The sequence below is a fragment of the Pyxicephalus adspersus genome, chromosome 3, assembly GCF_032062135.1.
Source record: "Pyxicephalus adspersus chromosome 3, UCB_Pads_2.0, whole genome shotgun sequence".
Classification (NCBI taxonomy): domain Eukaryota; kingdom Metazoa; phylum Chordata; class Amphibia; order Anura; family Pyxicephalidae; genus Pyxicephalus; species Pyxicephalus adspersus.
The window spans coordinates 82,652,658-82,665,453 of record NC_092860.1 but is presented as its reverse complement, the minus strand read 5'-3'; the positions used below and the strand labels follow the sequence as shown (position 1 = coordinate 82,665,453).

Genomic DNA, 12,796 nt, shown 5'->3' with positions numbered 1-12,796 from the left:
ATGTACAAATTGTAGTTTGCAGAGCACAGTATAAGAGATGGGTCATGCTATTATTTACATTTATTTCAAACAAGGTCACAAGCACATTTCCATGTACACAGGAAATGCCTTTTTATGAGTCATGCTACTTATTCCTGACCATTGGTCTGGTTGAAAATGCTAACCGTGCTTTTGCTGTTGCTATGCTGCTGATTATATTTGTTCTTATTTTTAAGTAGGATTATTTTAACCTGCCCTACTTTGGTCTAATAATTATCATGACTAAGTGCAAGATAGAAACTGATGAGTTGAGTGCGTAGTCAATGAGCCAAACATCTTTTGTTGCTTTCTGTGATAACTCTTCTTGGCAGGTCAAGTCTGAGACAAATGCATCTGTAGCCGTATTTAAAAATGTTTGAACAACATTATTTGTTTGTATAATTCGCATTTAGTTTATGTAACACCACATAGGCCATAGTCAGTAGCTTGTGAAAATCTGTACAAAGCCCACTGTAAATATTCCCTCTTGATTTTTATAGTATTGCATAGTATGTTAGCATAAAATTTACAATTTTGGGATTACCTTCCTGTATCATTAAACTAACATGTAATAATTCCTTCTAATTATGAATGAACTCCCAAGAAGCAAGAAATATCTAATATTGCCAGTTCCCTAAGTAAGAAATTCCTTTCTGTTTTGAACTTCATTCCAGCTTAGAGTGGCCAGCTTGTGTCCCTGTTTCTGCCTTGGAACCTATTGCATGCCCAAACCATTAAGCCAGTCCTGATCATTTGTGTTACAGAAAATAGGAAACTGGGCAATATAGTAGTGGAAAAATGAGAAAAACGGGTTTGACATGTATTTTTAAAATCATATTAGTTGTTCCATAGAGATTTGCTGAATACTATACTCTTTTTTAAACAAGAAAGGTCAACACTCCCTTTTCCAATTTAAAAAAGAATATCCCTGCTTCAGACCCATCTTGATAATAACTTAAAAGGGGTCAACAGCAGCTCTTATACCCCATTTACCAGTAAGTGCGAGACCTTCAGATCACTAATAATGTCGGTGTCTCTGTTCACAAAATGCTTTTTTACCTGAATGGCCTATACCCATACACATTTTCTTCTAAACCTGAGTAAAATGTAAAATAAAGGGGTGGAGGGGGTGGAAATTTACAACTTTTACTACACTTATTTCATATGTGATTGGACAGTTTTGAGACCTCCATTTGTGAGGTATTGTAACCTAAAAAAGACAACTCATATACAAGTGCAGGGGATGGAGCGGGTAAGCAGTGGAACGGTCAATATCAATAAAGTGTTCATTGAGGGAATCTTAAAAAGTTGCTCCAAAGAAAAAAGTAATTTAATCCCAGAAAGGTTAAATCATGATCTTTCTAATTTGAAAAATGCAGAATCTATATGGCGTGTTGGTGGTGATTATGCCATACTATTGGTAACCCTACAATCTTAGGCTACATCCCATGCTTTAAAATAAAATCTGGCACTGGCCAAATGTTTGGCATTTTCAGAAGGAGAGGTCAGTGATGCCATCCATATGACATCCATATTTGATAAATTATGATTCCATATTTCTCTTTGGAAAAGGGTTATCAAGCAAATCAACTACCATTAGAATGTAAGGAAGTCTTTGTTTAGGTCTAAAAGCTCATAATATTTTATTTTTTGTATTATCAAGGAGATTCAGAAAGAAGCATAGTCTTTATTTCCCATAATGTTAGGAAATTCCAATTATCAGTAATCACTACTGTCCTACTATTTGCAACAAGACAAGGTCACTACAACCCCTTTTTATTTGGAAGATGCAGCTGACAGATTCAACATATTTCATTTTAGAAGAGAATCTCTTTGCTGTTACTTTCTCGACAAAAAGCACGGTTATAAATTCCTAGGTGGCCAAGTGTAGTATATTTCAGCATGATGGACACACTGCTGTATTTGGTTTTCTCACTGTCCGATAATACATGGGACTACTCATGGGACTTTTGATGATGTGACTTTCAGATAGTTCACCTAAACACAGTAATTTTGTACATCAGTTTGGACTGTAAATAACATGAGACCAGGGATATGAAACAAGCCAGGCTGTTGTGTTGCTATTTACCCCATAATCATTTCTGTTCTTTTATCAGCACTAATCCTTTTTTATTTCTCATGTTGCGTTATTTGATATTAAAAATGAAATGGTGAGCATTATAATTTATAATTGAATTTGCACAGAATATACCATTGCTGATTTGAAATAACATTTTAGTGAATATCCTAACTACTCTTACTAACCATACATATAACACTTATGAGTTATACTTTATGGGCCTGGCACTGTATCTCATTAAAAACATAAAAGAAAGTTCTGAACCGAGTATTAGTTATAGAGAAAATAGATATTAGCAGGCCCTAAATTCCAGAAGCCCAAAAAGACCAGGTGATACCAAAGACTAGACTGGGCAATGGTTTTGGTCAAGGAAGTAGATAATAATGCTAGCTCTGTACTAAAATCCAGTCCTGGCTGTCAGTGCTTAGTTATATTCCTGTTGGTTTATTGCTTCATCACTATTAAGGAATGCACTAACATTCAGGCAGAATACAGATGATTTAGCACTTTGACTTCTACCCACCCATACCCCTTTTACCTAAAAGTGTGGCCCAGCAAGCAACTCTTATGTGGGTCTTACTGAAATTTATTGTGGCATTTTGAAGTATTTAGATGCATTTATGAGCCTTGGGAATTTCTGTTTATATCCATGCTATTACATCCAACCACCAATACTCTTTATTAGCAAAGTACCCTGAAACAATTTCACATTTTATTAGGGATAACCAGTGTGGGCCCTGCCAATCTGCAGCCCCTTTGGTATGGCTGTGGCCTTTGAATTTACGCAATTTATGCAAGTGTGTATAGTTGTGGTTGTTGATAAAAGGGGGCTCTGCTTGGAGTATGAAAACTCTTTGACAATATACATAACTCAAGCTACTGAAAAGCTGCACTACATGCTGTAGTAGAAGTGGTGGTTGGGGGTAAGGATTGTTTGAAGATTTAAAATATGAAAAAGAGGTTTCAAGGAATGACAGATTTCAATCTATTGAAACATATCCTTACTGCTTTGGAACCTTTTAACCTTGCTTGGGATGTATTTAGTACCAGTGAGCAATTGGATTCAAAACCAGACAGATTAGTAAAGTAATGCACTGCAAGCTTTTTTTTTTTTTTAAACTAGTCTGTACAAATTGGTTTACTCTGCAGATATTCATACACTTTTATCATAATTGCTTGAATTCCTGATTTGTCTGATTCTCTGGGGATTGGACATGCAAATATTCAGGAGAAATGTGATGAATTGGCAATTCCTAATTCAGTCAGCAGTAGTTCTTACTTCAGATACTATATCAGGCTAGAGTGACAACACTATCTATAGACTGGAGGAAGACCAGAAGATGTTTTATATTGCTAGTGACTAACCAGGTCATTGAACCCAATAGGCACACCGTTAACAACTACCACCTGTCCTTTCAAGGAATAAAAGGGTCAGCCGTAGGGACATTTTTATACCATATACAATTAAATCACATGGCTGTTCATAGCTAGGTATCTTTACCTGCACGTCCCTGGTCAACATTATATAAAGAAAATAAAAATATATACATTTTTAAAACTTTATCTTACTTATAGGTGGGTATTGTAACAGTGACAAAAAAGGTCTGGATGGGCGCTATGTGGGACCTAGATTTCTCAAATAGTGCCTCTGAGGTAAACCGGCAAAGTTTTGTTTGCAGGGAACCTCTAGGTTTCTTTGCCGGTTATTGAGAATTTCTGTTCTGGGGTTGGTTTAACTGGGAATCTGCAAAGAGCAGGGTGGGGAAGATTCCCAATTCCAGGTTCCAAAGTTTCTTAGGGGCTAGAAGGCTAAGCACACCCTGTAGCAAGCAGCAGGTGAGTGGCTTTAGGCCAGTCTGTCTGTTTTGCTGCAAATGGAAAAAAAAAAGACTGTGTACTATTTTTGTTGCGGACACTAAACCCTGCGAGGGAAGACTGTTTGATTAGGTTACTGTTTTTGCTGACAAATGTGGGCAGGAGCCGTAAAGAAAGCTGGTGTGTGTAGTGGCCCCTGTGCTATCCTACCATTTGATGCTGATCCCTCACATTTAGTGTTTCAGATGCGGGCACAAGTATATCTGTGGATCCCGGCTAAACAGTAAGTCCACCTGCACGATCTGTGTGTCATGAGGTGGCAGTATCCCCTTTTTTGCTGTGTAGCGGGATCCTGGGTAGACACTTCCCCCTGTTTAACTATTCCAGGAGGAGCAGCAGGGGTGGAGCAGTTGTTGAGGGTAACAAGCTTTGTGGGAAGGAGTAAATATCAGTCTGAAAAGTTTGATTATGCTAGCCAGGGCTAAATATTATGTTTATGGACTAGATTTGTTATGGACAATAACCCCTGGCAAGATTGTTGTTTGTTTTTGTTGGCCATTTTTGCCAATAAATGTGGGATGGAGCTGTAAACTGAAGCTTGTATGTGGAGTTGCCACTGTGCCATCCTACCATTTGAAACCAATTCCTCACAGTATGTATGTTTTTTAAACATCTCGTAGTTTAATTTTTTTAAAATATAAAGAATATGAAAAATAATATACTATCAGAACAAATATACAACATCAGATCTTTAACAGCCAATAGATAATATGTATATCTTGATTAAATAGTATTTGAAATGTGAAAGATCACTTTTATAAATATGGCATATTTCATAAACCATACATTCATACATCTTGATAAACCATAAGAATAAACTTTCCTTCCAGTGAACTGTATGACCCTGTCACACATTTTCTGAAAATACTGCAGGCTAATTGCACCATTATTTTAAATTAATGCCTGATTATGTATTTGAATGTATTCTACAATCCGAACAGTTCTTAAAACAATGTTAGTGGAGCATCTGTGCATAATTTGGATTGTTGACTTCCATATCATTACAGAAGGAGGTTAATTGTATTCATTGCAAACATACAATTTAAAATTGCATTTGGCATACTTTGCTTGTGCAAAGCAGAAATATTTAGCAGAAGTGCTAAAGAAAGGCATTTGCCTACAACCATACTAAACTTCCTTGTTTTGCTTTTCCTTAACAGGGATTCAGTAATCAAGTGGATGTGTCATATATTGCCAAACATTACAACATGAGCAAAAGCAAAGTTGACAACCAGTTCTACAGTGTGGAAGTAGGAGACTCGACCTTCACGGTTCTAAAACGCTACCAGAATCTCAAGCCTATAGGCTCTGGGGCTCAGGGAATAGTTTGGTAAGTGAATATATTTCTGTCCACAGAACATTGTGCTAATAAAATAGGCGGGAAATGTGTACATAGGTGGGGAGGGACATTTTTGGGGGTTCCCAACAAGTGCTGGTTTCTACAAAGTGGACAAAAAAGCCCTCCAATTTTTTTACCTCTACAAACTCACACTCATTATTTGTGTACTAATTTATAGGGCGTTCACAACAGTTATACTACATACTTTTTACATGTCACTATTAAAACATTGATGTAATTTTTAAATTTGTGAGGGTGACAAGTGACCAATTAAGAATTAGCACACTAGTGCCTGCCTCCATTAAACTATTTAGCTTCCACTCCTATTCAGTCCCAACTGAAATTCTACTCTCCAGAGAAGTAAAAGAAACCTAAGTTACCTTGTCACGCTAAGGTGTCTCAGCCTTTTCTCTGAACACTAAAAACAAAAGCATTTTTTTATCTGTTAGCATTTTTTTATCTGTTAACCTGACTACTAGTAATACTAGTAATACAAAAACTAAACGCTAAAATACACCTTGTAATGCGGGCATCCAATTAAAAGCTGCTGTTTTGTGTACCAAGGTATTATGAGAGAGTCTACCTTAATCAACGTTGTTCGGGTATATAAGAACTGCTCCAAATGGCCGATATTATGTTCCATGTGATGTGATCCATTCGATTTCAAATGGCAACTTTACTTCATACCTGATATGGCCCCAAACATATGGCCCCAACAGGAGGACTATAAGTTAAATTGGGAGTAAAAATAAGTATACCTCCCTATTGAGCCTAACCAGAAAGAGCTGCGCCCCTGGAAAGTGGACACAGGATTGCCTAAGTTTCTCCTTGGCTTCCACCAGACTACTTTGCTGCGGGCATAACAACAGGTTGCGGCCCCCGGGCTTTCCCCACCAGTGGCCATCTGAACAGAAGGCTTCCCTTTTGGGAAAGCCAAGATCAGGTACTGGGTAAGATGCTAGCCAGAGGCAAGGTCTAGACCAGGCATGGGCATACTACGGGCCATATATGGCCCTTGGGCTGTATAATCTGGCCCAATAAAAGTTGGTACAAAATTGTCTACTGGCAAAAAAAGGTGACCAACAACACTGTTCCCACTGAAACTAAATGTAATTTGAATGAAAGTTTTTTTTTTACCTTTAGGTAATGGCTTTTATATGTAATTTATATCAGTTCATACAAACACTTTCCATCCATCTGCCCACCTGTCAAATTTTAAAACTCATTATGGCCCCTGAGCCAAAAAGTTTGCCCCCCCCGGTCTAGACTGACTGAGGTCTGGGCAGAAAATAGTAGTTCAGGTCCAAGCACAGGTCAGAGTTTAAATTTTTTATTTGAATCACTGAAATAAATAAACTTTTCTGTGGCATTCTAATTTATTGAGATGCACCTGTATATGTTTACATTTCTAAATGTTCACTGTAACATTACTAATCCTTTTTTAGTTTATTTGCACTTTCTCTTATTGGTGACATAAACTGTCATTGCTGAACTAAATGTAGGAATGCTAATTGCCTTGATGTAAAGCTGATCTTTTGGTATCAGATGTTTTACCACACACATAAAACAAGAATGTAGATAACTGTGTGGCAAAGTTGTGTTACAATTAGCTGATGCCCTGAGCAGCATACTCATTCTGGGTCAGTGATTTAGAAGGTATTATTGGGCCTGTTCATATATGTGTGTTGCACAGTAGCATGTGTCACACAAATTCATGCCATAAAATGTTATTTATCTAAATAGCACACCAGTGCCTACTTCCGTGCACCACACTGCACTGCACTGGACTGGAAATAGTGCATTCCCAAAAATAGTGCAGGTTAGATTTATAGTTTGATAAACAGAAATAAGCAATCCATTTAAATTATTTTACTGCTCTAACACAGCCCAGAATATGAAACACCAGCCTAACATGGGGTACTTTTTAGAACCAGGTCACCAATGAAAGCCTACATTATCTCATAGTATATGCTAAGGAAGAAATAGAAGAATAAGAAATCAACTACTAGCACAGATAGAAAAAGCAGCAAAAAAGTGGAAGTGTTTTAATCATGGGAGATTTCGACTACCCCGACATTGACTGGAGTAATGGCACTACAGAAACAGAAAAAGGGAGGAAATATGTGAATTTAATACATGATAATTTTTTGGTACAGTTTATAGAAGCCCCAACTAGAAATAATACTCTGCTGGACCTAGTTCTTTCTAACAATGCAGAGCTTATAACACATGTGCAAATAAAAAAGAATCTGGGTAGCAGTGACCAAAATATGATTTCATTTAATGTAAGCTGTAAACAGGAAGCAAAAACAGAAAAGATAAAAACATTTAATTTTAGGAGAGCAAATTTTCCATTATTAAGGGCGACTCCCTGTGACTTGGACTGGGAGACAATATTGTCCTCAAAGAACACAGAACACAAATGGGAATGTTTCAAGTCTGTTCTACAAAAAAAAAAATGAAAATTATTTTCCACTGGGTAATAAGTTTAAGAGGCTAAAATTAAAACATATGTGGCTCACAGCTGATGTTAAAAAAGCCATAAGAAAAGGGCATTCTAAAAATATAAAAATGAAGGATCATCTTTATCATTTGAAACCTATAAAGAATATAACAAAAGATGTAAAATTGAGATAAAATGTGCAAAACTTCAAAATGGAAGACAGATTGCAAAGGAAAGTAAGGCAAACCCCCCAAAAAATTTCAAATAAATTAATAGCAAAAATATCAGATCTGAGCATGTGGGCCCCTTAAAGGATTTCGCTGGGTTGGTAACTGGGGATAAAGACAAGGCACATGCCACTGCCTTAAATGAGTCACAATGGCTCAGAATTGATATGATTGAGAAACAGCTGGGAAAAATTAAGGTTGACAAAGCACCAGGACCTGATGGATTACAACCACGTGTCCTCAAAGAGCTGAGCTCAGTTATTTCAAAGCCATTATTTCAAATTTCTAAAGTTTCTTAAGTCTCTGGCAAGGTACCGATGGATTGGCGGAAGGCCAATGTGGTTCCTATCTTCAAAAAGGGAGCAAAGTCATTACCAGGTAACTACAGATACGTTAGTTTAATGTCCAGAGTTGGAAAGGTCCTGGAGAGTTTGATTGAGAACCACATAGAGGAGTTTCTGCTAAAAAATAATATTATAAGTGATAGTCAGCGTTGCTTCAAGAAAGACAGAAGTTGTCAAACAAATGTACCCTCTTTTTATGAGGAAGTAAGTAAACAGGTAGACAATGGAATAGCAGTTGATAAAGTGTACTTAGGCTATGCTAAAGCATTTGACATAGACGGTTAATATGCAAGTTAGGGTCGATAGGTTTAGTCAATCTAAATGGATAGAGAACTGGCTTAAAGATCGCATCCAGAGAGTTGTAATTAATGATTCATACTCTGAATGGTCCAAGGTTATTAGTGGTGTACCCCAGGGTTCAGTGTTGGGACCTTTACTGTTTAACATCTTTATAAATGATATAGAGTTTGGGAATAAAAGTACCATTTCTGTGTTTGCAGATGACACTAAACTATGTAATGTAATGTATTCTCCCTTGAGAAAAGAGACGTATAAGGGGGGTAAGATCACCCTGTATAAATATATAAATGGTCTATATAGAGAACTCTCTTCCCTATAGTTCACTTTGAGATCATTACAAAGAACAAGAGGGCACTCTCCGTTTTATTGCGTTTTATATCTGGGATATGTTTATTTCCTTAGTGGTTGAAGTTGATGGACTTATGTCTTTTTTCAACCTAACCTACTATATATGCAAAAATGTGTCACTAAATAAACAAAAACACTATCCCATACCTAAAGCAGCCTTCAAATGTCATGCATTAATGCCAGACTTTTCCAATGGACAACGCTCCACCACCACCACCACTTCTTGGTAGTTTCATAGCTTAGCATCCCCTCCTGACTCCTAAACATTCCTGTTACCCGTAAGGTAGCTCACCATAGTGATAGGCCAGTAGGTGTGTGAGTTGTGTAGAGGTAGGATGGAACAAGCAAACACAGAAGTTTCAGAAAATTAAATTTTTATTTTTGTGTCAATTTTTTATTTTTGGGTCATAAATAGAATTCCTGGCAATTTTTTTTTACTGCTGTTTAGGACAGCTGGCTTTATGCCTCTGTGGTGTATATATCCTGTGCTTTGTTGTAAAATAGTTACTCTCATTTCCTGTCAGGTAAAAAAAATCAGAGGTACAGGAAGAGATGGAAAATCAGTTTTTTTCCAATGAAAAGCTGCCCTACCACTATATTTTGACCTATGTAGGCAGATTTTATCAGTTTATTGAATGCTATCATAGCATAGTCCCCTTTAATTTAGTATTCTATTACCAACTAAGTTTGTGAAAGAATGATCTTGAATATTTGTTAGCTAGACATAAATAGGTAGATGCTTAATCCATCTCAAAAACGTTTGCGCCATGGTCATGTAATGACTGCAAAAAAACCCAAGCTTGGCAATTTGATCTTTGTAATATTTAAAATACCTTTTTTTCTGAACATATGAGCACTGGCAATAACTATATCCTTCTGTTTTAAATATAGAAAATGTACATTATAATTTAAAGAATTTTCTTGACATGAAGGACGATCATAGCAACCATTGGCTTGATCGGCAACCATGCAGGCTTGGGGGCGATTTGTCCTTTACCTCTAAGTTTACAACCCCAAAATTGCATGGTAACACTGGTAAACCACACCACATAATGGGATCATTACTAGAGAAAATAACATTATGAATAGTCGGCATTGTAAATGCACAGAAGCAGTGCTCTGGAATAAAATGCAGTCATCCCTTGTTTTTAGTTAACACACAAACAATGTCAACATTTCATTATTGCTTGCTCAAGACACTTCTGAAGCGGTTTGTGCTCAGTGATATTCATGCATTGGGCTTTGCATTAAGCTGCTTCTGATTTACAGCAAACAATATATGTTAATATAATATATACACAACCCCAGTGTCATATATGGAGTAATCTGCTGAATTGAAACTGTGAACTGAAGTATGAAATGAAAGTTGAAAACAAGACTTAAACTTCTGACGCATGCATAATGGTTAAATGGAATTTTTTTTATCTTTCTGAGAAAATAATGATAAAATATACCATTTGAAAACATATTATAAAACCCAATTTAGTGATATAGCAAGAGATTAATATCACTTTTGTGACCTAAAATAATTTGAAGGATTGAATATTTGAAGTTCTGGTACCTGTGCCTACACACCGTGTTTGAGAACGGGATTATGAAAAGACCACAATAGACCAGTTTTTTTGAGACAGCTTGCTAACATCACTATAGACATGAGACTATAAAACAAATTTCCTTTTAGTTGTATGTGGTAAAGTAACTGAATCAGATGAGAAATGACAATATAACTTTGATGAGGTGACACAATTTAAACTCAGCCATACTCAAAATCTTCTAAATCTGAAGTGTGTGCTTGAAAAGATTTATGAGTCTATTTATGTTTTCACTTTATATTCACACAGCTTTCACTCTTAAATCACCCACAAAGGTCTACATTGTTCCCCTGAACAGTTTGATTTCTGCTATTTAGTGTAAATGCATACATTTACTGACATCAAGATAAATATTTACAACGGTTCAAATTATGATTATAATATGATCATGATCACTGACTATTGCCTCACATTTGTATTCTGGTTGATGCTCTAACTCCAGCCATTACATGACAAACAGTAAAATGAATGTGAATGTAGATAATATAGCTTGTCTGCACCATGGAGGTGCTTAGTTTACCATGTTTTATTGCACCAATATACACAGCGGAACATCATAAAGCACATTTTAACAGAAAGCCAGTTTGTTAGTGCTTCATTTCTTTACCCATCTGTCCTAATACACATAGTACAATAAAAACAAAAATACAAATAAAATCTTCTGAAATACTGTTTGGTAATAAGGACACTCAACAGGGTAAGGACTGCATTGTATAAGGGTCAAACATAGTTGGCTTCTGCACTGAATGCATTTGTGATGCTTTATCACTTTCATTTCACAGAAGTCAGCTATCCTGCTATAATAGCATATATATTAATATATGATACAAAATATGCATTCATGCACTGAGTTTAGTTCAGCATTATTCAGGTTCAGGCATGTTAAATTATTATTGTATAAAATGCATGTGGCCCTCTTGGTCCTACTCTATTGCCCTCAGTGGTTTAGGAATACACATTAATGTGCTTCCGGTCATTCTCTAGTTAATAGGTTTTAAAGTTCTTAAATCTACAGCTAAATACAGCTACAATAATTTTATGGGATAAAATATGAATAATAAGTCAACAGAACATCTCATTTCCAAACATGGTGGAGTGTGCTACATAATGCACCAAACAAAAAATTATTAACTTATAGTATATCTAACAAACCAAAATGTAACATAAAACAGCCCTTAGCCACATGTTAATTACATTTTTAAAAAAAACAGAAATCATTTCAGATCCAGTAACATAATGGTAACAACTGGTGGGAAAAACTGACAGGGTGCTGTGCATAGCTTCTTGAAAACATCATAGCACCTTGTCTCAGCACTCCTCTCAAAGCCCCAAGCCCTGATGCGATCAGCGGGCTGAAGCTAGGGAAGAGTTATGCAGATATCAAAATAGCAAAAGGAATCGGTGTTCTTAAGCAGGATGTATTTAAATTCAGACCACAAGCATACATGATGCTGCGCTCCCATGATAGCAAGCAATGAAATTCGATGAAGGAAAGGAGGAGGCCAGGGCAAGAATGTCAAATAAATGATGCTGGGCATCCTCCAGCTAGGATATAAGTAAGACCATAAGATGCTGCAGCTTCTAATGCACAATGTGACAATCTCACAGTAAAGGTGCGTACACACTTCCAATTTTTATCGTTCCAATCGAACGACGAACGATCGATTGGGCAAAAAATCGTTCGTAAAAAAGTAACCAACGACGCCGACGAACGAGGAAAGTCGCTGGAAACGAACGACCGGACCGACGGATCGGATTGGACGACGATCGTTGAACATCGTTCGTGTGTACGGTCGTTCGTTGATCGTCCATGTTCAGAGCATGCGTGATGAACGAACGTCCGTTCACTTTCCTGTCGTGCACATAGTTCCTCTATCGCTCGAACGATCGTATCTATTGTGTGTACAATATCTACGAACGATCGTGTCGTTAACTCTATGTGCAGGATCGGTGCTATACGATCGTTCGTAGATATCGTGCAGGATCGTTCGTCGTTCGTTTTCCGACGATAATAATTGGAAGTGTGTACGTAGCTTAAGTTGTGAAATCAGCTGTGCATGACTGAGGGTAAAGTTGGATCTTTAAGCAAGGTGAGACCTCTGAGATAAGGTTGTGACCTTATGTCATGTTAGGAATGTCTCCGGATGGTAAAATGAAAACCTCATTTGGCATATTGATAGGGGTTTTATCTCTTTTCCATTCACCTCTTTGTATTTTACTGTGGGTTTTA

The 12,796-nt window shown here is 36.8% G+C and overlaps 1 protein-coding gene across 8 annotated transcripts in view; it reads left to right on the top strand.

The window, feature by feature from the left end:
- Window positions 1-12,796, top strand: part of MAPK10 (mitogen-activated protein kinase 10) — a 126,225-nt gene that overhangs the window by 57,826 nt on the left and 55,603 nt on the right. For all 8 annotated transcript variants that reach the window (XM_072405463.1, XM_072405468.1, XM_072405469.1 and 5 more), the window contains one exon: window positions 5,134-5,303. In XM_072405463.1, coding sequence (XP_072261564.1) covers window positions 5,134-5,303 — 170 coding nt within the window. The remainder of the gene's footprint in view (window positions 1-5,133; window positions 5,304-12,796) is intronic.